This window comes from Rosa chinensis, chromosome 4, assembly GCF_002994745.2.
Source record: "Rosa chinensis cultivar Old Blush chromosome 4, RchiOBHm-V2, whole genome shotgun sequence".
In the NCBI taxonomy this organism is placed as follows: Eukaryota; Viridiplantae; Streptophyta; class Magnoliopsida; order Rosales; family Rosaceae; genus Rosa; species Rosa chinensis.
This window is the reverse complement of record NC_037091.1, coordinates 10885868-10910547: the sequence shown is the minus strand read 5'-3', so window position 1 is coordinate 10910547 and position 24680 is coordinate 10885868. Positions and strand designations below refer to the sequence as shown.

The 24680-nt window shown below is 39.8% G+C and overlaps 1 protein-coding gene across 1 annotated transcript; it reads right to left on the bottom strand.

The window, feature by feature from the left end:
• Positions 1-1077: 1077 nt before the first annotated feature.
• LOC112196573 lies at positions 1078-8671 on the bottom strand. The gene is made up of 11 exons (XM_024336945.2): positions 8440-8671; positions 8142-8189; positions 7969-8016; positions 7778-7825; positions 7277-7321; positions 6333-6365; positions 5948-5995; positions 4529-4570; positions 4056-4088; positions 3397-3536; positions 1078-1230 (listed from the first exon to the last, which is right to left on the bottom strand). The coding sequence occupies exons 1-10, from the start codon at positions 8531-8533 to the stop codon at positions 3484-3486; spliced, it is 492 nt and encodes a 163-aa protein (XP_024192713.1). The 5' UTR covers positions 8534-8671; the 3' UTR covers positions 1078-1230; positions 3397-3483.
• Between the last annotated feature and the right edge of the window lie 16009 nt (positions 8672-24680).

The window sequence follows — 24680 nt, the reverse complement described above, 5'->3', positions numbered from 1 at the left end:
TGGAGTTGCAGCTATGATCATTGAAGCCACTACAAGCAAGGCAGCTCTCATAATTGCTGCAACCATGTGGAGTTGCAGCTATGATCATTGAAGCCACTATAATGGACTTCATATCATAGCATTCACACTAGCTTTGTATTCCTATATAAACCCTCCATTGTGAGATGAATAAACACACTTGAATCTCCATTCTCTCTGCAACATTACTCTCTCCCTCTCTCTGTTAATTTATGTTCATTCTACAACAAAAACTTACTTGTTGAAATTCGGAGCAAATTCGCTTCTGAACAGATCCCACTTCAAATGGTGTACAGGTCTCAAAACGACTCCGACAGGGCTGAAATTTGGAGGTCAGATAGAAGAGACAGAGATGAAAAACTTTGATGAAGAAAGTATTTTGATTAGGAGTCATGAACAAGATGTTTCGGGGCGTGCAACCAGACTGATCTGCACAGGAACGAGAGTGCTGAACAGCTCCCACTTAGAATAATATACAGGTCTCAAAAGGACTCCAACAGGGCTGAAATTTTGAGGTCAGATAGAAGAGACAGAGATGAACAATTTTGATGAAGAAAGGATTTTGATTAGAAGTCCTGAAGAAGATGTTTCGCGGAGTGCAAGCAGACTGATCTGCACAGGAACGAGCGCAGGGGCAGCGCACGGTATGGCTAGCAAGAGCTAGTTGCTTGTGCTGATAACGTGTTGTAGAATGAACATAAATTAACAGAGAGAGGGAGAGAGTAATGTTGCAGAGAGAATGGAGATTCAAGTGTGTTTATTCATCTCACAATGGAGGGTTTATATAGGAATACAAAGCTAGTGTGAATGCTATGATATGAAGTCCATTATAGTGGCTTCAATGATCATAGCTGCAACTCCACATGGTTGGTGCAATTATGAGAGCTGCCATGCTTGTAGTGGCTTCAATGATCATAGCTGCAACTCCACATGGTTGCTGCAATTATGAGAGCTGTCATGCTTGTTGCTTTCCCATATACTTTATGCCACACAAGTCTTCATACCTACATTTATACACTCAAGTACCTATTACATGATATAGACATTTATACTACAATAGGACTAACAGATAAATAATAATAATAATAATAACTCAATCATCCCGAACTCCAAAACAAGGATACTGATGTTCCAGATGACATGTTACATTACATGTCTACATTTACATAAGTCCATTAGAAGAATTTTCTCACAAACATTTTAGTTACTAAAATAGTCTTCAGTAAGACTAAAGTGGGCATAGAGGGAATTCTTTCTGTCCCAAGAGATGAGGATTGGGGGGGCGGGGGGTTACTCGGGTGGTCTGTGTTTGATGTGGAGGAGGAATATTTCAGTTTCTTTTTTGTCATCTTCCTTCTTCTATATTGATACGATGGTAACTTGGGAGGATGGTTATGTTTGTAGGGTGATGGGATTTTATGGGGAATCGGTGGCAAGTCGGAGGCATTTATCATGGGATTTATTGAGGCAATTGGCTAGCCAGAGGGAGGGGCCTTGGTTGTGTTGTGGGGACTGTAATGAAATTCTTGCTATTCATGAAAAGACTGGGGATGCTATATGGCCTCCAAGGTTGATTGATAATTTCCGAAGTGCTCTTGAAGATTGTGGGTTGTATGACTTTGATTTCACTGGGTATGCGTTCACTTGGGATAACCGTCGCAGGTGAAGCTAATGTTAAAGAGCGGATTGATCGTGGTTTTGGGAACTTGGAGCTAATTCAGAAATGGGGAGGCTTTTCATGTCATCATCTTGTCACGATGGCTTCGGACCATTGTCCGCTACTTATTGAAAATGTGGCTCCTATGAGTGAGGGTGGTGGTTTTGGTCGAAGATCCCGACGTTTTATTTTTGAAGAAATGTGGTCCAAAGAGGAAGAATGTGGGCAGCTTATTACTCAAACTTGGAGGAGGGGGGGGGGGGGGGGGGGGGCACTTGGATGTGAGTAAACGTTTGGCTTTGGTAGCTACTGATTTGAAAGTATGGGAGAGAGAAAAGTTTGGTAGTGTTAGAAAGACTATTAAGGAGATGAGGGAGGAGCTGGACCAGCTCCAGCGTTGTTCTCCTTCTGCTGAAATTATGCGGCAACGTCGGGAAGTGGAATTAAAGTTGGATAAATTTTTGGAGAGGGAAGAGATGATGTGGCACCAGCGATCCAGGGTGAATTGGTTGCAACACGGTAACTGCAATACTAAATTTTTCATAACTTTGCAAGACAGAGAGGCAATACTAATAAAGTCCTAGGAATTTTGGGAGAAGATAACAGGTGGAGAAGGAATATTTCAGTTTCTTTTTTGTCATCTTCCTTCTTTGGAAGCTTAGAGTACCTCCTAAGATGTCCCATTTTCTGTGGAGGTGTTCGACGGGGTTCATGCCGTGCATGTGGGCTCTTTATCAACGGCGGATCTCTAATAATTCAATGTGTCCGAGGTGCCAGGTATCTGAAGAAACACCCTTGCACGCAACACGATCGTGTTCTCTTTGTGTTGCGGTGTTGGAGAGGGCGAGCTTTTATTTGAAATTGGACCCGGGTACGCTGAATTGTTTTTCTTCGTTTGTTGATCATGCTATAAAAGTTTTAACTATGGATGAGATGAAGTTGTTAATTATCATTTTATGGAGCAATTGGAAAGAAAGGAATCTGGTCGTGCATGGTGGTCAACCTAGACCTGCTTCAGTCATATATGACCAATGCTACTCTATTTGGACAAGCTTGCTTGCGGTGCAAGAGAAAGAGGGTAGTGGTGGGAGGAATAATGGGGTTATTGCTCCTGAGAATGCTAGGTGGACTCCACCATCTCCAGGGGGATTGAAACTCAATTGTGATGCTTCTGTTATTGACAATGAGTCACAAATTGGGGTGGGTGCGTTAATTAGAGGAGGTGATGGGGAGTTGGTGCTTGCTGTGGGGGAACGGTTGCATGGGCGTCTTCAGCCATGTGCAGCTGAGTTGCATGCATTAATAATGGGACTGGAGGTAATGGTAGAGAATGGATGGAGGCCGGAAAAGGTTGAAACTGATTGCCTAGAGGCCGTTCAATTGGTAAATGAAAGTGATGATTGTTTGGCTCCGGAGGGAGTTTTGGTTGACAAGGTCAGGGTACTATTGGCTTCTGTTGGTACTCAAGGTATTTTTCATGTTCCCAGAAGTGCGAATGGTGCTGCTCATGTGATTGCAAAGTCTGTAGCCCGATTAAATGGGCATGTTAGTTGGTTAGAGGTTGGGCCCTCTTGGCTCATGGATGTCGTCGTTGATGATAGACCCGTAACTCATGGTAGTAGTAAGGAAGCGAGTGGGGACTCTTTGTCCACCACCGGTCATCCCCATTTTTTGTAATCGTTTTCATTTGAATAAAGTTACTTATTCTAAAAAAAAAAAAAATAGTCTTCAGTACTAAATTAGTCTCACAGATAACTTGAATAAAATACGGCCATAGCAAACTCTAGGTTACCATCACCGCACACCGCTCACCAAGGATCATAGATTACATCCGGCGAAGGAGGACCGAAATCTCCGACTCCTGTAAGATGGTCAAGCGTAAGTCAGTCGAGGAATAAATTGCAATTAGCCATATTGAAATGACACTCTTTATTATTCCATTTAAAGGAGAATGAAATTCCCTCTAATTTGTAATCCACTCTTCCTTTAATTGGTTAATTCTTACATAAGGACAAAAAGTAAGTTACTGAAAAAAGAAAACATGGAGTGTGGAATGTGAATTTCACTTCCCTAACTAAATTTACATAGTACACATTTGGAAAGCCAAAAAATGAAACAGTGGATTGTAAAATGGAATTTCACTCCCCTAATTAAATTTACATGGTGCACATTTGGAAATTCTTGTAAGACTGACATAAGTCAATCAAGCAAACGGTAAAGGTGTTTTGAAGGTTGTCAAAAATGAGACATGGGTGTGCAGAAATACCACCAAAGATATGAGGTGGATTGTGTAGTAATCTACTAAAAAAACTTATTTTCCTTCTAACAGAAACACCCAAGCAAATTCCAAGTAACCGAAAATAAAAAAACAGAAGCATACCTGGGAGTGACAGTAGGGGTTCTACATCGCTACCTGTTTCACACATATAGTAAAATACCAATTACATATTTAATACACACAAATATGTATAAATGATATCAAACCCCTAGACATCAGGACTGCACCTACATGACATTGGATGGTAGATGCATCAAATATTGCGTCAAAACAATCCTGCCAATGCAATAAGATCTATGTTTCCTTCAACAGATAGTTACTCTACATTGCTTGTCGACTATGTGATGCATAGATGAGACAAACCAAAGTTTTGACTGGAGAGGTTATCTTAACAAACTACACTATTTTACGTCAGCTATATATGACCTAAAAACCAAAATGACTCGACTGGTAAGGTTTAACTTCAAACTAGGATTATCTGCCCAATAACCCCACAGAAAAAAATAACCACCACCACCTTAAAAGATAACTCCAAATATTCTTAAAACACACTCGAACAAAAATCAAAATCTTACCATCATAACCAAAATCGGAGTCGGGACGAATAACATCAGGAACTGTTTGTGGTAACAAAAGAAGAACACAATGATGTCAAAACACAAAAACCAGTAGTGACCGAATATGCCATAACAAAAGAAAAATACATGTATGATGAAAGAGGAGGAGCTGCAAAAACAACTACGGTACACTAAATAATGTATTCCTTTGTCAAGTATATCAGCTAAGGATCATATGCACAGACCAAAACCAAAAACTAGCAAGTTCATATTATTAAATGTCGCCCAAGGAGACATTATCTTTAGTAAAAGGAAAAAAAATATTTAAAAAAACACAAAAAAGAGAAAACAAAACAAAACAAAACAAAACTGAAAATCAGGATTCTTCAGAAATAGAAGCCCAACAAACTCACAAAACCACAACCAAAAACAATAGTCAAAAGCATAACCAATAGACCAACAAACTCAAAGAACTTGCAAATGCAGAGGCTGAATCAAAACGATTAGGCTTGGAAACATAAAGAAACAGAGAGAAGGGTGAGTGTTCCCAGGAAAGCAGAGTGGGCAATAGCAATTCGAAAGCATTAAAATAAAGGGGGTTCACATTGGCAACATCAGCACACAATGGAGACTACTACAAATTGCAAAGAAATGGAAATGGAAGTGCAAGAATTTAAGGTGACATACTGCCCATCACCCGAATATTTTAAGTATATCTTGACCTTTCTAATCTTCTTTAACTCTGTTCACACATGCACAATGTAAGGGTGAAAAATTGGACAAAACGTCACGTATTCCTTCATGTCCCAAGTCAATCAAGCTAAAATGGTGGGGGTACGGTGTAAATTTTTAGAAAATGTTAGAGAATTCCAAACAGGTATAGATTTGTGTGTAGCTGTATGTGCATGCCATACGAGGCTCGCGGGACATACAACCACTAATAAACTTGCTATTCTGCATTGCCACCCCATTCATAGGTATAAATATCAAATTCTTATGATGTCAAAACCAAGACCATATGGACTAATACTAGATAGTACCAGACGTATCGATGTTGTTTCAAAAGAAAAACAAGAATGAATCTCTGAATAAAATTACAATAAATAAAGCACTTCAAATGAAATAAGATCAATGAACTCAATGACAGATACACTATATCAAGTCATCTATGCATGGACCAGATAGACACAAACAAATTGGCGGGAAAAGAAATATATAACTACAATAATTATTCTACTACAGACATACATGATACAAAAACCAAAATGAATAGGCTGGTTAAGGAGAAGTGTATCTTCAGAAAACCAAATTTAAAAAATAAAATAAAAAATAAAAAACGCGAAAGCACAGAAACAATTATTCCCCTCAACACGAGAGCACAAGGAAATTCCCAAATGATATTTCTCACAAAACATGGAACAAAATCTAAAAGCTTACATGGAGCTATGACCATCTCGACCATGTCGCATTCAGAAGGCACCAACACTAAAACAAAAGAGAAAATGAATAAGTAACAATGTCAAAACCAAAACTACAAGCAGAACTGTGATCACATGGCACTGAAAGTACAATATGAGAAAAAATAAACGTCTGGCTGGTGAAACATGAGCTGAAATGCAAAATGATCTATAATCCCATCAAAGAATAGTATACTTTATCAGTGGACTATATACAAGACTTGGCTAGAGAAGTTATCTCCAAAAATTGTTCGGTCTGGTATTTCGGTTCTCTCAAATTAAACATGAGTTTTCCCTTAAATAACACAATTGACTATGCAATTCCAAGATTAGTTTATTTGCGAAGTCTAAAAACACAAACATACCTGTGTAAATCTCTGGTTCTACTGCCTTGCCGTCTGTTTCACAGCAGCATTTGTAAATGAAAAATAATTAATCAAAAGAACAAAAAAAAAAAAAAAAAAAAAACTTACTAAAAATTAATAACCAACCTTAAAACCAGTACAGCAAACATAACATAGTATAATGAAAAATACATCATTAGTGTCATCAAATCAACAATCAGTTTAACGACTCAGATGGATAAAAAATTATCCTAAAATATACTTGAGTATGCATCATGAACAAACCAATATGACACCAGATAACGTCTTCAATCGCAAATTGATCAAAGAGTCGGAAAGGCAAGGAGAAGCTGCAGATGTAACGGGTGAATGAAAACCTCTACAGTTGGAGAGGTACGAAAATAAAAGGGAGAAGGGTTGGGGGAAAGAGCTACCTAAACGTTTGTTTTATTTATATTATATTATGTTGAGCCTAGAACCCACATCTGCACATGAGATGGGTTTTCTATACCAGTGATTGCAAGAAATTGCAAAGCAACGCGGCAGTTTGATTAAGATGGAAATAATAAAGGTGTAGGACTATCGGGTAACTAACTGCAATTCCCACTGATTTTTTAAGTGTTTAGCAATTTTGAGCTTACTTCATCCCCATTCAAATGGTGAAAGATTGGACCCACAACTGAAACTTGAGCCTTTAACGTCCCAAGAGAGCCAACTATATGAATAGCAAATGTCTACATATAGTAGACAAATGATTTTAGAACATGACATTAACTGCAGGTTTATCAATGTAGGCATCATGCATTGACCAGATAAACCAGAATGATTTAGCTAAAGAAGTATCATAAAAACTAAAATGACTTGGCTGGTGCATGGCTGGTTAAAGAAAGAAAATCATAACACTGAGCCCCAAAGGGAACTCCCACGTAATAATCCTGACAAACAAACAAAAATCGAAATCTTACCACGAATTCTGGGCCAATATTTGTAGACATGGCAAATGTTGTCACCTGTTCATGCTAACATAGTCAGATAAAGACTAAAATGTAAGAGAAAGCAAATAGAAGTACAATCTGGTGTTAAATTTGTTATATGTGCCTCCATGGCACTTGTGATAATAACATTTATCATTACGTGGACTCCAAATATACACTATATCGATTAATTATTGCTATTGCCAAAACTTTTTTCCTTCAACAAGTACCCAAGCAAAATAAGAGCAAACTCTAAACAAATAAAACGTACCCGAGGGGAAGGTGCAGCGGATAACTTGGATTCTTCTGATTTGGTGCCTGTTTTGAAGTGAAATGGTCAAATAATACATATATAAAAAAATTATAATAATAATAACAATAAAGAAAAATAAAATCAAAAACATATGAACGGAAGATGATGCCGAACCCGAAAAAACCAGTGCAGTGAACCAAAAATTATTTAAGTCACAAACTCTAACAAATAACATATACCCTTGTGGAGAGGAGAAGTGGAAATCTTCGGTCCTTTCGACGTGGTGCCTGTTTGAAAATTAAATTGTCAACAACAATAAAGGAGTAAAACAAATAAAAAAGCTCTGATGAACAGACAATGATGTCAAAACCAAACCAGTACAGTAAACCAAAGATTATTTAAGTGGAAAACCCTGACAAATAACATATACCCTTGTGGAGAGGAGATGTGGAAATCTTCGGTCCTTTCAACTTGGTGCCTGTTTCAAAGTTCAATTGTCAATAACAACAAAGAAGTAAAATAAAGTAAAAAAGCACTGATAAACAGACAATGAGTACAGTAAACGAAAGATTACTTAAGCCACAAACTCTAAATAACACATACCCTTTTTGAGCGGAGAAGGGATTATCTTTGGTTGGTTTGGCTTGGTGCCTGTTTCAAAGTTGAATTGCCAATCACAATAAAGAAGTAAAACAAAATTAAATTGCAAAGATGGAACAGATTTTAGCTATCCGCATACAATTACACCTCAGATATAAACAACACTTGAATTTCTATTCAAAAACAACCCAACGAAAATTTCTGATGATGTTCCTTGCAGAAACTAGGAAGCTGTTCTCAGATCGAATGTAACTAAGACGAAATTGAACAATCTATTTTCAATGAACAAGGAAAAGCATACCCCCAGACTTATTCTTTTTCTGGACTAACAGAGGCTTTTCGGCCTGCAGCACTTTGATTCCACGATTCCTTCGACCCCTGGCTCTGGAAGACATGCCTGCGGAATTTTCTTTTCTTCGAATTTGGGGTTTAGGGTTTGTCGACGAGACTGGTTTCGTTTTGGGGGGCCAACCCTTTGCTTTTATATATCTTTTCTTTAGCCGTGAGTATGAATGAGCAAACGGGGGATTTCCCGCCCCCGCCTCAAGTTGGATGGCATTTGTACCCATTGGGTATTACCGGCTGGGTATTTCCCCGCTCAATAATAATTCGCGGGTAATATCCATCAAATAATTAGCGGGTGTGCGTATTTACCCACCCATTTCTAAATGGGTAAAACCCATACCCACCCATTTATCCATTTTTTATATGGGCATTTTTTTTTTTTTTAAATATTTGCTACTATTTTTTTTTTTTTTACCAATACTTATTACTACTTTATTGTTTTTCTTTAATCTTAATATTTCTAATTTTCTACCACTACAAACATTCACTCGTTTTCAATATGGGCAATTTTTTTTATTTATTTATAATTTTTTTCTTTATACTTGCTACAAACATCTACCACTACATTATTGTTTTTTTTTTTTTATCTGAATATTTCTACTTTAGTGTTAAGTTAGTAAATAAAATTAAATTTATTTTTCAACACCGACTCAGATAATGAAAATGAATAAGTATCTTCTAAATATAACTTCAATGATTAGAAGAAAAAAAATACAAAATGAGAATTCTAATATCTAAATCCTATATACTAAAATAAAGGTGAAAAGTGTGCTCTTCCTCTGGGTGTATCAATGTTGCCCTGCATCCTCTGAAGTAAAGTAAGATCATCATCAATACCATGGCAAGACTCCTCATCAACATCATCCTCTATTGTCCTAGGAGCATCTCGTATCTCACTCCACATCCAATCACGAGCACACATTAAAGCCTCCACTATGTTTGAGTGAAGTCGGTTCCTATGCGGGCTCATAATCCGTCCACCAGTACTAAATGCCGACTCTGAGGCAACAGTAGATACATGAATAGCTAGAATGTCACGATTAAATGTAAAATAATAAAATTCGGATCATAAATGAACCACCCTCATGGATGGCCTTTTGAATCGTCTTTTCACAATCATATGATGATCCAACGGTCGGATTCTCACGGATCGCCTTTTAGAATCGTCTTTTCACAATTATACGATGATCCAACGGTCAGATTCTCACAGATCGCCTTTTGGAATCGTCTTTTCGCAATTATACGATGATCCAACGGTCGGATTGATCCAACTGTCGGATTCTCACGGATCGCCTTTTGGAATCGTCTTTCCGCAATTATATGATGATCCAACAGTCGGGTTCTCACGGATCGCCTTTTGGAATCATCTTTTCACAATTATACGATGATCCAACCGTCAGATTCTCACGGATCGCCTTTTGAAATTGTCTTTTCACAATTATACGATGATCCAACGGTTGGATTTTCACGGATAGCCTTTTGGAATCGTCTTTTCACAATTATATGATGATCCAACGGTTAGATCTTCACGGATCGCCTTTTGGAATCGTTTTTTCACAATTATACGTTGATCCAACGGTCGGATTCTCACTGATCGTCCTTAAGATCCTCCTCCCAAAATTATATGAAGATCCAACGGTCAGATCCTCACAGATCGCCCTTAGGATCATCCTCTCAAAATTATACGATGATCCAATAGTCAGATCCTGATAGATCGCCTTTTGAACCAACTTTTCACAATTATACGATGATCCAACGGTCAGATCCTCATCTGAGACCACACAAAGTCATCGCAACATCCCCGTATAGGTTTTCTGTTTTTTTTTTTTTAGAATAAGAAAATTATAAAAATGTCCCATATGTTGGTTGAAAAATAATAGTTCTCAATTAAAAAAAAAAATTGGGTGTGGTCTACAATTTTATATGGGTATTTGGGAAAAATTTGGGTACCCACAGGTATCCCCACCCATTTTTATACGGATATTTTGTAATTACCCATACCCATAAACTATGGGTATTACTAGGGGTGGGCGCAGGTCCCCGGGTCGGTTATGGGCCAAAACCGCATCCGATCTGCATTCTTCAATGGGCTTAATTTTTGGACCGGAAACTGAATCTTAATGGGCTAGGTTGAAAAAATCGGGTGACCCGAATTTTCAGGTCTGCCCGGTTCTGTTTCGGTTGATCAGCAGTCGTTGGTTGGCGGAATTGATCTGCGTTGGTCGTCGTCCTTGGTCAGCGTTGATCAACATTGGTCGTCGTCCTCAGTATGAGAGTCTGAGAGATATGAGATGAGAGGGTCGAAGTCGTCGTCCCAAGTATGAGTCTGAGATAGATGAGAGATATACAAGAGAGATGAGAGAGGAGAGAGATGAGACAGGTGAGAGCGACGTGAGAGAGAAGAGAGAGAGATGAAAGCGACGTGAGAGAGATAGCCTCAAAGTTTGACTTTAGAGTTAGGGGTTTTTTTATTGAGAGGAATCAGGTGCATTAGGTTCCATGTGTAACCTGATTTCAACCAATGAAAACTCCACAACCATTAAAAAAGTATTAATTTATATATATATATATATAAATTTAAATACAAATTAAATATTTAATTATACGGCCGGTTCGGTTTTAATCTGGTCGGTTCAAAGACTGAACCCGATCCCGAACCGGAAAAGTCTGGTCCGGTTCAGAAAACAGACTTTTTTCACCGTATTCCGTCCTGTTCAGTCCCCGGGCCGGTTTTCTTGAGCTGTTCGGCCGGTTTTGCACTTCCAGCTCGGTTTATGCCCAGCCCTAGGTATTACCTATTAACAAATACCAAAAAGAAATAATTACCCGCGGGTACCCGTACCCGTGGGTTTTAATGCCATCCCTAGCCTCAAGTTTCCCTCACGCCCCTGGTCCCCATCTGGGGATATTTTCAAATGAGGGATTCCCCGCCCCGCCCCCGCATTTGCCATTTTCTCTATATGAACTTTTTTGGGTTTTTATTTTGAAATTTTTTATTTTTTATTTTCTATCTTTTTAGGTTTTTTTCCTTTCCTTTTTTGACAAAAAATAATTCACAAATCATAATTATACGACGATCCAACGGTCAGATTATCACATATCACCTAGAGGATCATCTTTACCGATTTATACGATGATCCAACGGTCGGATCCTCACGGATCGCCCTTAGGTTCATCATCTCAAAATTATACTAAGATCCAACGGTCAGATCCTCACGGATCGCCCTTAGGTTCATCCTCTCAAAATTATGTGAAGATCCAACGGTTGGATCGTCCTGGATCGTCCTTAGAATCATCCTCACAAAATTATATGACGATCCAACTGTCGGATCCTCACGGGTCGCCTTTTGAATTATCTTTTCACAATTACACGAAGATCCAACGGTCAGATCCTCACGGATCACCCTTAGGATCATCCTCTCAAAATTATGTGAAGATCCAACGGTTGGATCTTCTCAAATCGCCTTTTGAATCATCCTCACAAAATTATACGACGATCCAACAGTCAAATCCTCACGGATCTCCTTTTGAATCGTCTTTTCACAATTATACGAATATCCAACTGTCGGATCCTCATGGGGAATAAGAAAAATTATAAAAATGTCCTAGTTGAAAAAAAAAAAAATGGGTAACCCGCATGGGTAATGGGAAACCCTGCAACCCCACGGGGGAAACAAGTCCCCACCCCCGCCCCTGCACCTGTGATGGGGAACCCCGCCCCCACACCCACTTGACAAATGCGGGGAAAACCCGCGGGTACCCCGCCCCCGCCCCCGTTTGCCCATTCCTAGCCGTGAGTTCGGTTTTCCAATTTCGGGCCCAACTTTAGTGTTTATTTAAAGTTGCCCTTTATGGGCCTAGTCGTTGCATTGGTTATGTTTAAGCTGACCCATTTTACGGTCTTGTAACGCTGGATTTTTTTTTTTTTAGAACTTGTAATACTGGATTGCTGGATTTGATCCGTTCTAGCGCATTTCAATCATACAATTGAAAAACACATAATTTTGCTTAAGCCTTCTCTCTCCCTTTGAGAGAAAACCCTAACTCAGCCGCGCCCCAGTGCTAACCTCTCATCTGCTGGCGACCCTGGCAACTCGGCTGGCCTTGGCCTCGCCGATGTCATGTGGTTTTACTGCCGGACGGGGAATGAATGGGCTGTTCATGTAGGCCTTGGATTGGGTTGCTCAAGTTTTTGGCAGGTGCAGGTTGGTTTTTGTGTTTCCGGTAGGTAATCTCTGGGAGGTGGCACTTCTTGTGTCAAAAGAGAAAAATTCAGCTACCGTCCTCAAACTATTTTGCCAAGACCAATTTGATACCCGAACTCTCAAAAGTATCAATGTGATACCTAAAGACCTAAATTAGTATCAACGTGATACTTCCGTCCAAAATTTCTGATGGCGCTGTCTGTTTGCTGACGTGGCAAGCACGTGGGTCCCCAAAAAAGTGAAATGACCAATTTACCCTTCTTCTTTTTTATAGAAAAATTCATCTACCGTCCCCAAACTATTTTGCCAAATCCAATTTGATACCCGAACTCTCAAAAGTATCAATGTGATACCCAAATACCTAAATTGGTATCACGTCCAAAATTCTGATGGCGCCGTATGTTTGCTGACGTGGCAAGCACGTGGGTCCCCAAAAAAAGTGAAATGACCAATTTACCCTCTCTTTTTTTTGTTAATTCATTTTTTTCCTTTTCTTTTCATTTCTTTTTCTTCCTTCTTCTTCTTCTGGGATTTTCTTCTTCTTCTTCTTAGGGTTTCGCGGCACCAAGCAGCTTGGGGCTGAAGCTCCCAATCGAACCCGATACCGGTCGAAGAACCTGCTGGTGCTGAGATGATCAACAACCCGTCGGCGTAAATTGGGGCCGCCGAGTTGTTGAGCGAGACGAGGCGTTTAGCCGAAAGGTACCGTGAGAGAGTGGTCGTCGAGGCGGAGTACGTACAGTCTCCGAAAGGAAGGTTGTCCAGTTCTAGGGAAGCCATTTTAGCTATTCTTCTTCTTCTTCTTCTCCTCTCTCCTCCTGTCTCTCTCTCCTCTCCTTCTCCTCCGCCCAAACCATCACTAACGCCACCGAGATCATCTCCAATTCCTTCTACAAATCCATCTCCCTCGCACTCCTGTGGATTAACCACCTCCTCCCATGGCTTTCCCTGTCTGATCACTCAAGTCCCTCCCATTCGGTGCCAAGATTGCTACCATGCACGACGGCCACTCTCTCAGGATACCTTCCGGCTGAAAGCCTCGTCTCGCTCAACAACTCGGTGGCCCCAATTTACGCCGACGGGTCGTTGATCATCTCAGCACCAGTAGGTTCTTCGACTAGTATCGGGTTCGATTGGAAGCTTCAGCCCCAAGCTGCTTGGCGCCGCGAAACCCTAAGAAGAAGAAGAAGAAAATCCTAGAAGAAGAAGAAGGAAGAAAAAGAAATGAAAAGAAAAGGAAAAAAATGAATTAACAAAAAAAGAGAGGGTAAATTGGTCATCTCACTTTTTTTTTGGGAGCCACGTGCTTGCCACGTTAGTAAACAGACGGTGCCGTCAAAATTTTGGACGAAAGTATCACGTTGATACCAATTTAGGTATTTGGGTATCACATTGATACTTTTGAGAGTTCGGGTAACAAATTGGCCTTGGCAAAATAGTTTGGGGATGGTAGATAAATTTTTCTAAAAAAAAAAAGATGGGTAAATTGGTCATTTCACTTTTTTTGGGACCCACATGCTTGCCACGTCAGCAAACAGACGGCGCTGTCAGAAATTTTGGACGGAAGTATCACGTTGATACCAATTTTGGTCTTTGGGTATCACATTGATACTTTTGAGAGTTCGGGTATCAAATTGGCCTTGGCAAAATAATTTGGGGACGGTAGCTGAATTTTTCTCTAAATAAAAAGACTACCATCGAAAGAAGTCATAAGAAACTCTGTTACCCTCAGTCATGTCCCAAAGCTCTCCTAGAGTGAACTTGTCAGGAACCGTACGAGCATACTTGCTAAACATTAGGTCAATGTTTGCTGGCGAAAACCTGGAAAGTAAATTCTGTTAGTGTCATAACAATATCGTTGTTGTTGGAGACACATCAATGGTATAGATTGTTCTATTATTCCCATTGAAATTTATGAAGCAATATCGTCTCCCCAAATATATGGCATGTTAGGGACTGGTGCCAATATATGAAAATTAAACAACAACCAAATGTATTCATCAATCAATGGCCTGGCAACATAGGAAGAGATTAAGAGGAGATCAGATAAGTGAAACAGCTTGTGCTGGAGTTATGTGATCTGTATGCAACATCTAATAGTGATCAAACTGCATCAAAGAGGAAAAGAAATGTGGGAAAAGGCCCTAGCAGCAGACCAACACCAAGTGTGCCCACAGGAGGGTTAACCGGGAAGAGGGCTGCTATGCTAGACTTGCGGAACAAGCAGTTTGAAGGTGAGGCAGTGGTGGTTGGAGGAGAGGTTGATAGATACTTGCTTGATCCCTTAGGGAAGCCTCAAGACAATGAAAATTGGAAGATTTTGGATTGGTGGAGACTTAATGGTTCAAAGTATCCTAACTTGCAAGCTGTGGCAAGGGATGCTTTAGCAATCCAAGTTTCAATAGTAGCTAGTGAGAGTAGTTTCAACACAGGGAAGAGGGTAATTGATCCTCATCGGAGTTCATTAACTCCTAGAACTGTTGAAGCCCCAATCTGCCTCCAAAATTGGTTCAAATCTGATGCAATAATGGGGTTAGAATATATTCCAACCATTGAGGAAATGGGGTGGTTTGAGGATGTTGAAAAAGGTATGTAACATTGTAACTTACTTGCATTTTTTACTTAATATTGTGAACTGTTATTGTATAACTTGATTAGCTTCTTTTTGCAACTTCAAGCCTTTAATTATGTGAACTATTCTTTGTTTGTTTGCACTTATGTAGAACAAGCAGAAGAAGAGAGAAAGAGATTGGAGAAGGCCAATGCAGATGCAGCGGTAGAAGTTGAAGAAACTCATGCCACTCAACAAAGCCGAAAGGCTACAAAGTCTTCCAAACCTTCAAAGAGTAGTGATGCATCAAAATCTTCTAAATCAGTGTCAAAGACTAGGGGTGTGAAAAAAAAAATAAGCTCAGGTTTGCTCACTTGCTGAGTTGCTGTTTCTCACTTTGCATTCTTTGATGAGTTTGATCAGTTCTGGACTTGGTGAGTTGGTGAACTTACTGGTTTTTTTATTTTATTATTTGTTTTGGGTTGCAGCAGGTTGTGTTTGGAAGTTGGAACTATGGAAGAATCAAGAATGTAACTTGGAAGTGGAATTGTGGAAGTCTAGAAGATGTTTGATAGTTTGATTGTTTGCTGCTTTTTTTGTCATTGTTATTTCAGAACTTGATTGTTTGATTGTTTGTTGAACTTGTTGAATCACTTGAATGCTTGCTGTCTTTATTTCATTTATATTTCAGCCTTTAATAATGCTGCTGTACTCTGCTACTCATTTTATTTCAGTTTCATAGTTTGACAGTTTGTTGTTCTTCCAGTTTGATTATTGCTTGATATGCTGCTTAATTGTGTAATATTGTAAGTCTGTAATTGCTTGATATGGCAGATATGCTGCTAGAGAAGGGTAGCAAATAAGCACAATGCTTTAGCTTAATCTTATTCTTTGATCAATTGATGGCATTCATGAGCTAGAGAAGGGTGAATTTCAGTTTTATACACTTCTGTACTCTTTGATGGTCAAAAACAGTGAGTTTCAGTTGCCCAGTTTGGAAGAAATATGTTTCAGTTTTGCACTTTGGCAACTGGCTGTTTTTGCAGTTTCAAAACCGACCCGAATGAAGGCGGTTTGGTTTGTTATCGGTTTCAGCCTTAAATTTTGACAAACCCGACCCGAAAACAACTCCTGCAGTTCAGTTTCGATTCCTGTTTTTTTTTTTTTTTTTTTTAAACCCGTACCGTCCCAGTCCTAATTCAAATACAAGTGTAAGTTTCTATTTTGAATTTGGCTAGACAAGCTGTTAAAGCATATTATATCATATATAACTAACCAGCTAATTAGATCCTCGCAATCATCATCACTATTAACTAATGGGAAATGGAACATTAGATCATGTGTTTGAAACATCTAAAGCCACCCCCGATTGGTAAAATAATATGAAACATGTAGACTCATGCTTCAATTATGGACTTGTTGTAGAATGAACATAAATTAACAGAGAGAGGGAGAGAGTAATGTTGCAGAGAGAATGGAGATTCAAGTGTGTTTATTCATCTCACAATGGAGGGTTTATATAGGAATACAAAGCTAGTGTGAATGCTATGATATGAAGTCCATTATAGTGGCTTCAATGATCATAGCTGCAACTCCACATGGTTGGTGCAATTATGAGAGCTGCCATGCTTGTAGTGGCTTCAATGATCATAGCTGCAACTCCACATGGTTGCTGCAATTATGAGAGCTGTCATGCTTGTTGCTTTCCCATATACTTTATGCCACACAAGTCTTCATACCTACATTTATACACTCAAGTACCTATCTATACACTGAAGTACCTATTACATGATATAGACATTTATACTACAACACTCCCCCTTGGATATTTCATGTCAATAGTATTGTCTAGGCGGTGCGCTTCTAAGTTGCCTCGTTAAAAACCTTGCCAAGTAATAAAAACCCTGTGGGAAAAAACAACCTTGGTCGAAGGAGAAAAAGAGCACAACCCGCGTTGAGTGTGGAGTATGTTTCTGGATACTCCCCCTGATTTCGACTCCCCCTGAAAATATAATCATGGGAGTTCGGATAACTTTCTCAATCCGATGCTCTTCACATGTTTCTCGAAAGGGGATTTTGGTAACGACTTAGTAAATAAGTCCGCTACATTGTCCTCTGATCGGATTTGATTTACTTCAATATTTAGAAGTGCTTGTTGTTGCTGACTGTAGAAGAATTTAGGCGATATATGCTTGGTATTGTCGCCTTTGATGAAACCTAATTTCATTTGCTCAATACAAGCTGCATTATCCTCATAAATGCATGTAGGTTCATTTGTGGTAGACTTCAAACCACAAGTTCCTCGAATATGTCTAATTACAGACCTTAGCCATATGCATTCATGCACAGCTTCATGTAGAGTGATAATCTCTGCATGATTTGAGGAAGTAGCAACAAGGGTCTGTTTTGTAGACCTCCAAGATATCGCGGTGCTTTCCGTGGTAAAAACATAACCCGTTTGGGGGCAACCTTTGTGAGGATCAGAGAGATATCCTGCATCAGCAAAACCCATCAAAGCATCACCGTTATTTTGATGGAGGGGAGGAGGAGAACGTCGGTCACCATGGACGGCGCCGCCGACGTCTACATTACGGAAGGTGGCGTTTTGCCTTGTGGGGTCTGATTCCATACTTCCGTCTTTTCTTTTCCCTCTGTAGGGATAAAACAATCCCATATCAATCGTACCTCTCAAGTATCGAAAGATTGTCTTTACACCAACCCAATGACGGCGTGTTGGCGCTGAACTATGTCGAGCTAACAAGTTCACTGCGAATGAGATATCCGGTCTTGTGCATTGAGCTAAGTACAATAATGAGCCTATTGCACTTAGATAGGGCATTTCAGTCTCTAATAAATCTTCGTCCTCATCCTTTGGACGAAACGGATCTTCCCCGGGCTCAAGACTATGGCCGATCATGGGAGTACTTACAGGCTTTGCTTTATCTTCATTAAAGCGCCTTAGTAATTTTTGAGTACACGCTGACTGGTGGATCATAATCCCATCACTACGGTGCTCGAGTTCTATTCCGAGACAAAACCGTGTTTTCCCAAGATCTTTCATCTCAAATTCGGATTTCAAGTATTTAGCAGTTTCCTTTAACTCATCTAGAGTTCCAATTAGGTTCATGTCATCGTCATAAACTGCTACAATTGCAAATCCAGAACTTGTCCTTTTAATGAACACGCATGGGCATATTTCATTGTTAACATATTCCTTCCCAATCAAGTAGTCACTTAGATGGTTATACCACATCCGTCCGGATTGTTTCAATCCATATAGTGAGCGTCTTAATCTTATTGAAAACGCGCTCCGTGGTTTAGAGCCACTTGATTTGGGTAATTGAAGTCCATCTGGAACCTTCATATATATCTCTGAATCTAGATCCCCATAGAGATATACTGTAACCACATCCATAAGCTGCATGTCAAGTTTTTCGGAAACTACCAAACTGATAAGGTAGCGGAACGTTATAACGTCCATTATGGGAGAATATGTCTCCTCGTAGTCGATTCCAGGGCGTTGTGAGAAACCTTGCGCCATAAGGCGAGCTTTATATCTAACAACCTTATTTTTCTCATTATGCTTTCTAACAAAAACCCATTTATGGCCAACATGCTTTATATTTGGGGGTGTCAGCGTTATAGACCCAAATACTTGTCTCTTTGTTAGTGAATCCAATTCAGCCTGGATCGCATCTTTCCATTTAGGCTAATCTGCTCTTCGTTGACATTCTTCAACGGAGCAAGGTTCGATATCATCGTGTTCTATAATTCTTTGAGCAATAGAGTATGTAAACACATCATCAAGGATAATAGAATCTCTATTTAACGTCTCATGTACACTAGTGTAATTCATGGAGATCTCTCTATTCTCTGGAATTGGTTTTGACATTGGAGCGTCTCCCAATGATGTCTCTTGGACATAACCATAATCTGGAATATCTTCATGAGACGGTTTATTTATATCGATGATTAATGGATCTCTTTGTGCCAAACTTGCTTTCTTTCTTGGGCGAGAATCCATCGAACCTTTGGGCCTCACTCGTTTCCTTGCAGGGAGCCCGGCCTGAGCCACATTGCCATCACCATTAGTGGTGGCGGCGCCGTGCCCAATACCCCTAGGGGTGGCGCCATGTCCATGATTTTTAGGGACATCAATCCTTGCAGGCACGTTTGCAGCAGGTATATGTGATCTTGTCACTTTAGCGATATCAGAAAACGCATCAGGCATCGAATCTGCTACATTCTGAAGATCAAGAATTCTCCGCACTTCAATTTCGGACTGTGCAGTTTAGGAATCAAGATGAGACAAAGTGGGGACAGACCACGACAATTCCTGTTGTTCCTGTTGAACATTAGTGTTCTTATCTCCCCTAACGACGGGAAGATTGTCTCATCAAAGTGACAATCCACAAATCTAGTAGTAAATAGATCGCCTGTCAAAGGTTCTAAGTAGCGGATAATGGTTGGAGAGTCATATCCAACATAAATGCCTAATCATCTTTGAGGACCCATTTTGGTGTGCTGTGGCGGCGCAATTGGCACATAGAGTACTGCACATCCAAATATGCGTAAGTGTGAGACATCAGGCTCATACCCAGTCACCATCTGGGACGCAGAAAAAGGTTGAGTGGCAGTGGGCCTCAGATGAATAAGCACAGCTGCATGCAATACTGCATAGCCCCAAGCAGAAATAGGGAGATTGGTGTGCATAACCAATGCTCTAGCAACCATTTGATGTCTTTTAATGGCAGCTTCTGCAAGACCATTTTGGGTGTGAATATGAGGGACAGGGTGTTCAACCTCAATCCCAATGGACATGCAATAATCATCAAAAAATTTTGATGTAAACTCTCCAGCATTGTCAAGACGAATTGACTTAATAGGATGATCAGGGTGGTGAGCCCTTAACTTAATGATTTGTGCTAGGAGTTTAGCAAATGCAGCATTTCTTGTGGACAAGAGCATGACATGTGACCAACGTGTCGATGCATCAACCAACACCATAAAATATCTAAATGGTCCGCAAGTTGGTTGGATAGGTCCACAAATATCACCTTGGATTCTTTGCAAGAATGGTACATTTTCTTTAGTGTCCTTTGCATAGGATGGTCTTGATCCTACTTTTCCTAAAGAGCAAGCTTTGCAAAATGAATGATAGGTGTTAGAAGCAACTCCTTGGACCAATCTTTGGTTCGTACTTCTTTTCGTTTTGAAGAATGGATGTCTGTGTGAAGTCTTTAATATACGGATCATCATATCACGACCTGGATGTCCCAAACGGTCGTGCCAAAGCCTATATGTGTCAGAATCCCATAAATTATCTTTCATGACATGGTTGGATTCAATGACTCTAATAGTGGTTGCATACAATCCACTAGAGCGACACATAAGTTTCTCTAATACTCGTTTATTTCCGTAGTCATTAAAGGTGATGCAAAGGAACTCTTGTCCATTCACACAATGTGTTTCCACATGAAAACCATTGGCTCTTATATCTTTAAAACTCAATAAGGTTCTTCCAGCCCTTGGAGCATATAGAGCTTCGGTGACATTAATATTTGTGCCATTTGGCAACATAAATTGAGCTGGTCCTCGACCATGAATTAATTTTGATGGTCCTGCCATCGTAGTCACTGAAGATCGACTAGGAATCATCCATAAAAATAGTTGCCTATGTCGCAATATAGTATGTGTGGTGCCACTATCAAGAAGGCATTCCAACTCTCCGGGAAACATACTGAAAGATAATAAAGTTCGGAATTTAACACATGTCCATGACATTGAATAATAATGTGACACTTTATTAATAAGGAAAATAGCCAATGATTACATCAAAGTTTCCAAAGTCTATTCCAAAATAAAATCAAACTTAGACAAGTTATAGTCACTCAATCCATTTGGTAACTCCAATAAAATATGACCAGGGAAGTAGAGAGAGATGTTGGTGGAGCGAGGCTCTCTTAAGTACCACTATCTCAATTACTTTCCTAGACATCATACTTCATTTGGATGCGCCACATGAGAAAGAGTTAATACAATTATCATTTATTGACTAAGGCACATTGCCGTTCTTGGAAAATAAAAAGGACTATTCTAATCAAAGTCTGCGGCATCCTTGTGCACTTCATTTTCAGCTTTGAAGTCCTCAATGGTGAGATTGACATCTTCACCATCTTCTTCTTCGGCAAGGTAGATTTCTTGCTCCCTCAAGTCCCTATACTCCTTGTAGGGTGCAGCTAGTTGGGCACTTGCATTGCATTGCTTGAACCAATGCTCAATCGATCCACATCGATGACACATGTCATTGTGGTTACCTCCCTTTATTTGAGGTGCACTTCGTGCACGTTGTGGTTATTCCCTAGGAGGGTTGGAGGTACTACCACGGTTCATGGTGCTACCTCCACGGCCCATGGTGCTACCTCGACGGCTGGTGTTGCCATATCCACCTCTCCCACGTGTGGCGTTTCCATCATGTGTGCACTCTTTAAAGTTGCGGTTTCCTTCCTTATTGGGGCGGTTATATGGACCCATACGTCCCTCATGTCCCCTATTATTAGGGTATCGCTCCTTGCGCCCTCTTTTAGGTGCATTATAATTCGTCTCATGAACGCTCTTAGTTCCAATGGGCCTTGAATTCTTCACGAGGATGTTGTCATGTTTTTCAGCTACAGACATAACATTGATAAGCTGATTAAACCTCGTAATTCGTCCAACATTGACTTCAGTACGATATTGCTTTGATAGCAAAAGTGCTGTGACAGGGAAGGTGGAGAGAGTCTTCTCAATTAGCTCTTGTTCTGTGAGAGGTTGTTGACAAAACCTCAACATGGATTTGAGGCGAAGAGCTTCTGAATTATATTCAGCAACAGACTTAAAGTCGGCGAAGCGTATATTGCTCCATTGAACCTTCAAGTCAGGGAGGAGGGAATCTTGGATATTGCCAAAGCGCTCTTCTAGCGCTACCCAAAGGTCTCTTGCATCCTTGATCGACATGTACTCCAATCTGAGTGATTTATCCATATGGCGTCGCATCAAGATAAGTGCTTGAGCATGCTTTGTAGGTGTTCGTTGGAACACAAGACCCTGGTTAGGTGCTTGGATTATGGGTAATATCCCTTTTGAAGTGAGATAGTTCTCAACGTCAGTTATCTAGCTATGATATTCCGAGCCTATTGAGTCAAGCATGGGAAAGTCGAGTCTTGGTTCATTCGACATCCTGAAGATAAGAAGAGAAGATATATTAGTTTCGGAGTTTAAACTTCCACGAAAACTAAAATAATAAGATTTTCGAGCTATGCTACCAAGAAATCAATTTCCAAGAATATTTAGATTAGACCGAAACAATGATGTTTAATATGGTCATAAATTGATGCTTGTGGACGCTCTTAGTCCGAATATTATGAACACTCTTAGTTCATTGATTACGAACGCTCTTAGTTCGTTTAGCGTGAATTCCTATAATTCCGCTTTTTGATTGCAAGTCCCCGAGAAAAAGAAGAGAAAGGAATAAAAACTCAAAAACGGAAACTTTAATCTTTAAAACTATTGTAGTATAAATGTCTATATCATGTAATAGGTACTTGAGTGTATAGATAGGTACTTGAGTGTATAAATGTAGGTATGAAGACTTGTGTGGCATAAAGTATATGGGAAAGCAACAAGCATGACAGCTCTCATAATTGCAGCAACCATGTGGAGTTGCAACTATGATCATTGAATCCACTACAAGCATGGCAGCTCTCATAATTGCAGCAACCATGTGGAGTTGCAACTATGATCATTGAAGCCACTACAAGCATGGCAGCTCTCATAATTGCAGCAACCATGTGGAGTTGCAACTATGATCATTGAAGCCACTATAATGGACTTCATATCATAGCATTCACACTAGCTTTGTATTCCTATATAAACCCTCCATTGTGAGATGAATAAACACATTTGAATCTCCATTCTCTCTGCAACATTACTCTCTCCCTCTCTCTGTTAATTTATGTTCATTCTACAACACGTTATCAGCACGAGCTCCTAGCTCTTGCTAGCCATACCGTGCGCTGCCCCTGCGCTCGTTCCTGTGCAGATCAGTCTGCTTGCACGCCCCGAAACATCTTGTTCATGACTCCTAATCAAAATCCTTTCTTCATCAAAATTGTTCATCTCTGTCTCTTATATCTGACCTCCAAATTTCAGCCCTGTTGGAGTCCTTTTGAGACCTGTATACTATTCGAACTGGGAGCTGTTCAGCACTCTCGTTCCTGTGCATATCAGCCTGGTTGCAAGCCGAGAAACATCTCTTTCGGGACCTCTAATAAAAATTCTTTCTTCATCAAAGTTGTTCATATCTGTCTCTTCTATCTGACCTCCAAATTTCAGGCCTTTCGGAGTTGTTTTGAGACCTGTACACCATTTGAAGTGGGATCTGTTTAGAAGCAAATTTGCTCCAAATTTCAACAAGTAAGTTTTTGTTGTAGAATGAACATAAATTAACAGAGAGAGGGAGAGAGTAATGTTGCAGAGAGAATGAAGATTCAAATGTGTTTATTCATCTCACAATGGATGGTTTATATAGGAATACAAAGCTAGTGTGAATGCTATGATATGAAGTCCATTATAGTGGCTTCAATGATCATAGCTGCAACTCCACATGGTTGGTGCAATTATGAGAGCTGCCATGCTTGTAGTGGCTTCAATGATCATAGCTGCAACTCCACATGGTTGCTGCAATTATGAGAGCTGTCATGCTTGTTGCTTTCCCATATACTTTATGCCACACAAGTCTTCATACCTACATTTATACACTCAAGTACCTATCTATACACTGAAGTACCTATTACATGATATAGACATTTATACTACAACACTCCCCCTTGGATATTTCATGTCAATAGTATTGTCTAGGCGGTGCGCTTCTAAGTTGCCTCGTTAAAAACCTTGCCAAGTAATAAAACCCCTGTGGGAACTTAGAAGCGCACTGCCTAGACAATACTATTGACATGAAATATCTAAGGGGGAGTGTTGTAGTATAAATGTCTATATCATGTAATAGATACTTGAGTGTATAGATAGGTACTTGAGTGTATAAATGTAGGTATGAAGACTTGTGTGGCATAAAGTATATGGGAAAGCAACAAGCATGACAGCTCTCATAATTGCAGCAACTATGTGGAGTTGCAGCTATGATCATTGAAGCCACTACAAGCATGGCAGCTCTCATAATTGCTGCAACCATGTGGAGTTGCAGCTATGATCATTGAAGCCACTATAATGGACTTCATATCATAGCATTCACACTATCTTTGTATTCCTATATAAACCCTCCATTGTGAGATGAATAAACACACTTGAATCTCCATTCTCTCTGCAACATTACTCTCTCCCTCTCTCTGTTAATTTATGTTCATTCTACAACAAAAACTTACTTGTTGAAATTCGGAGCAAATT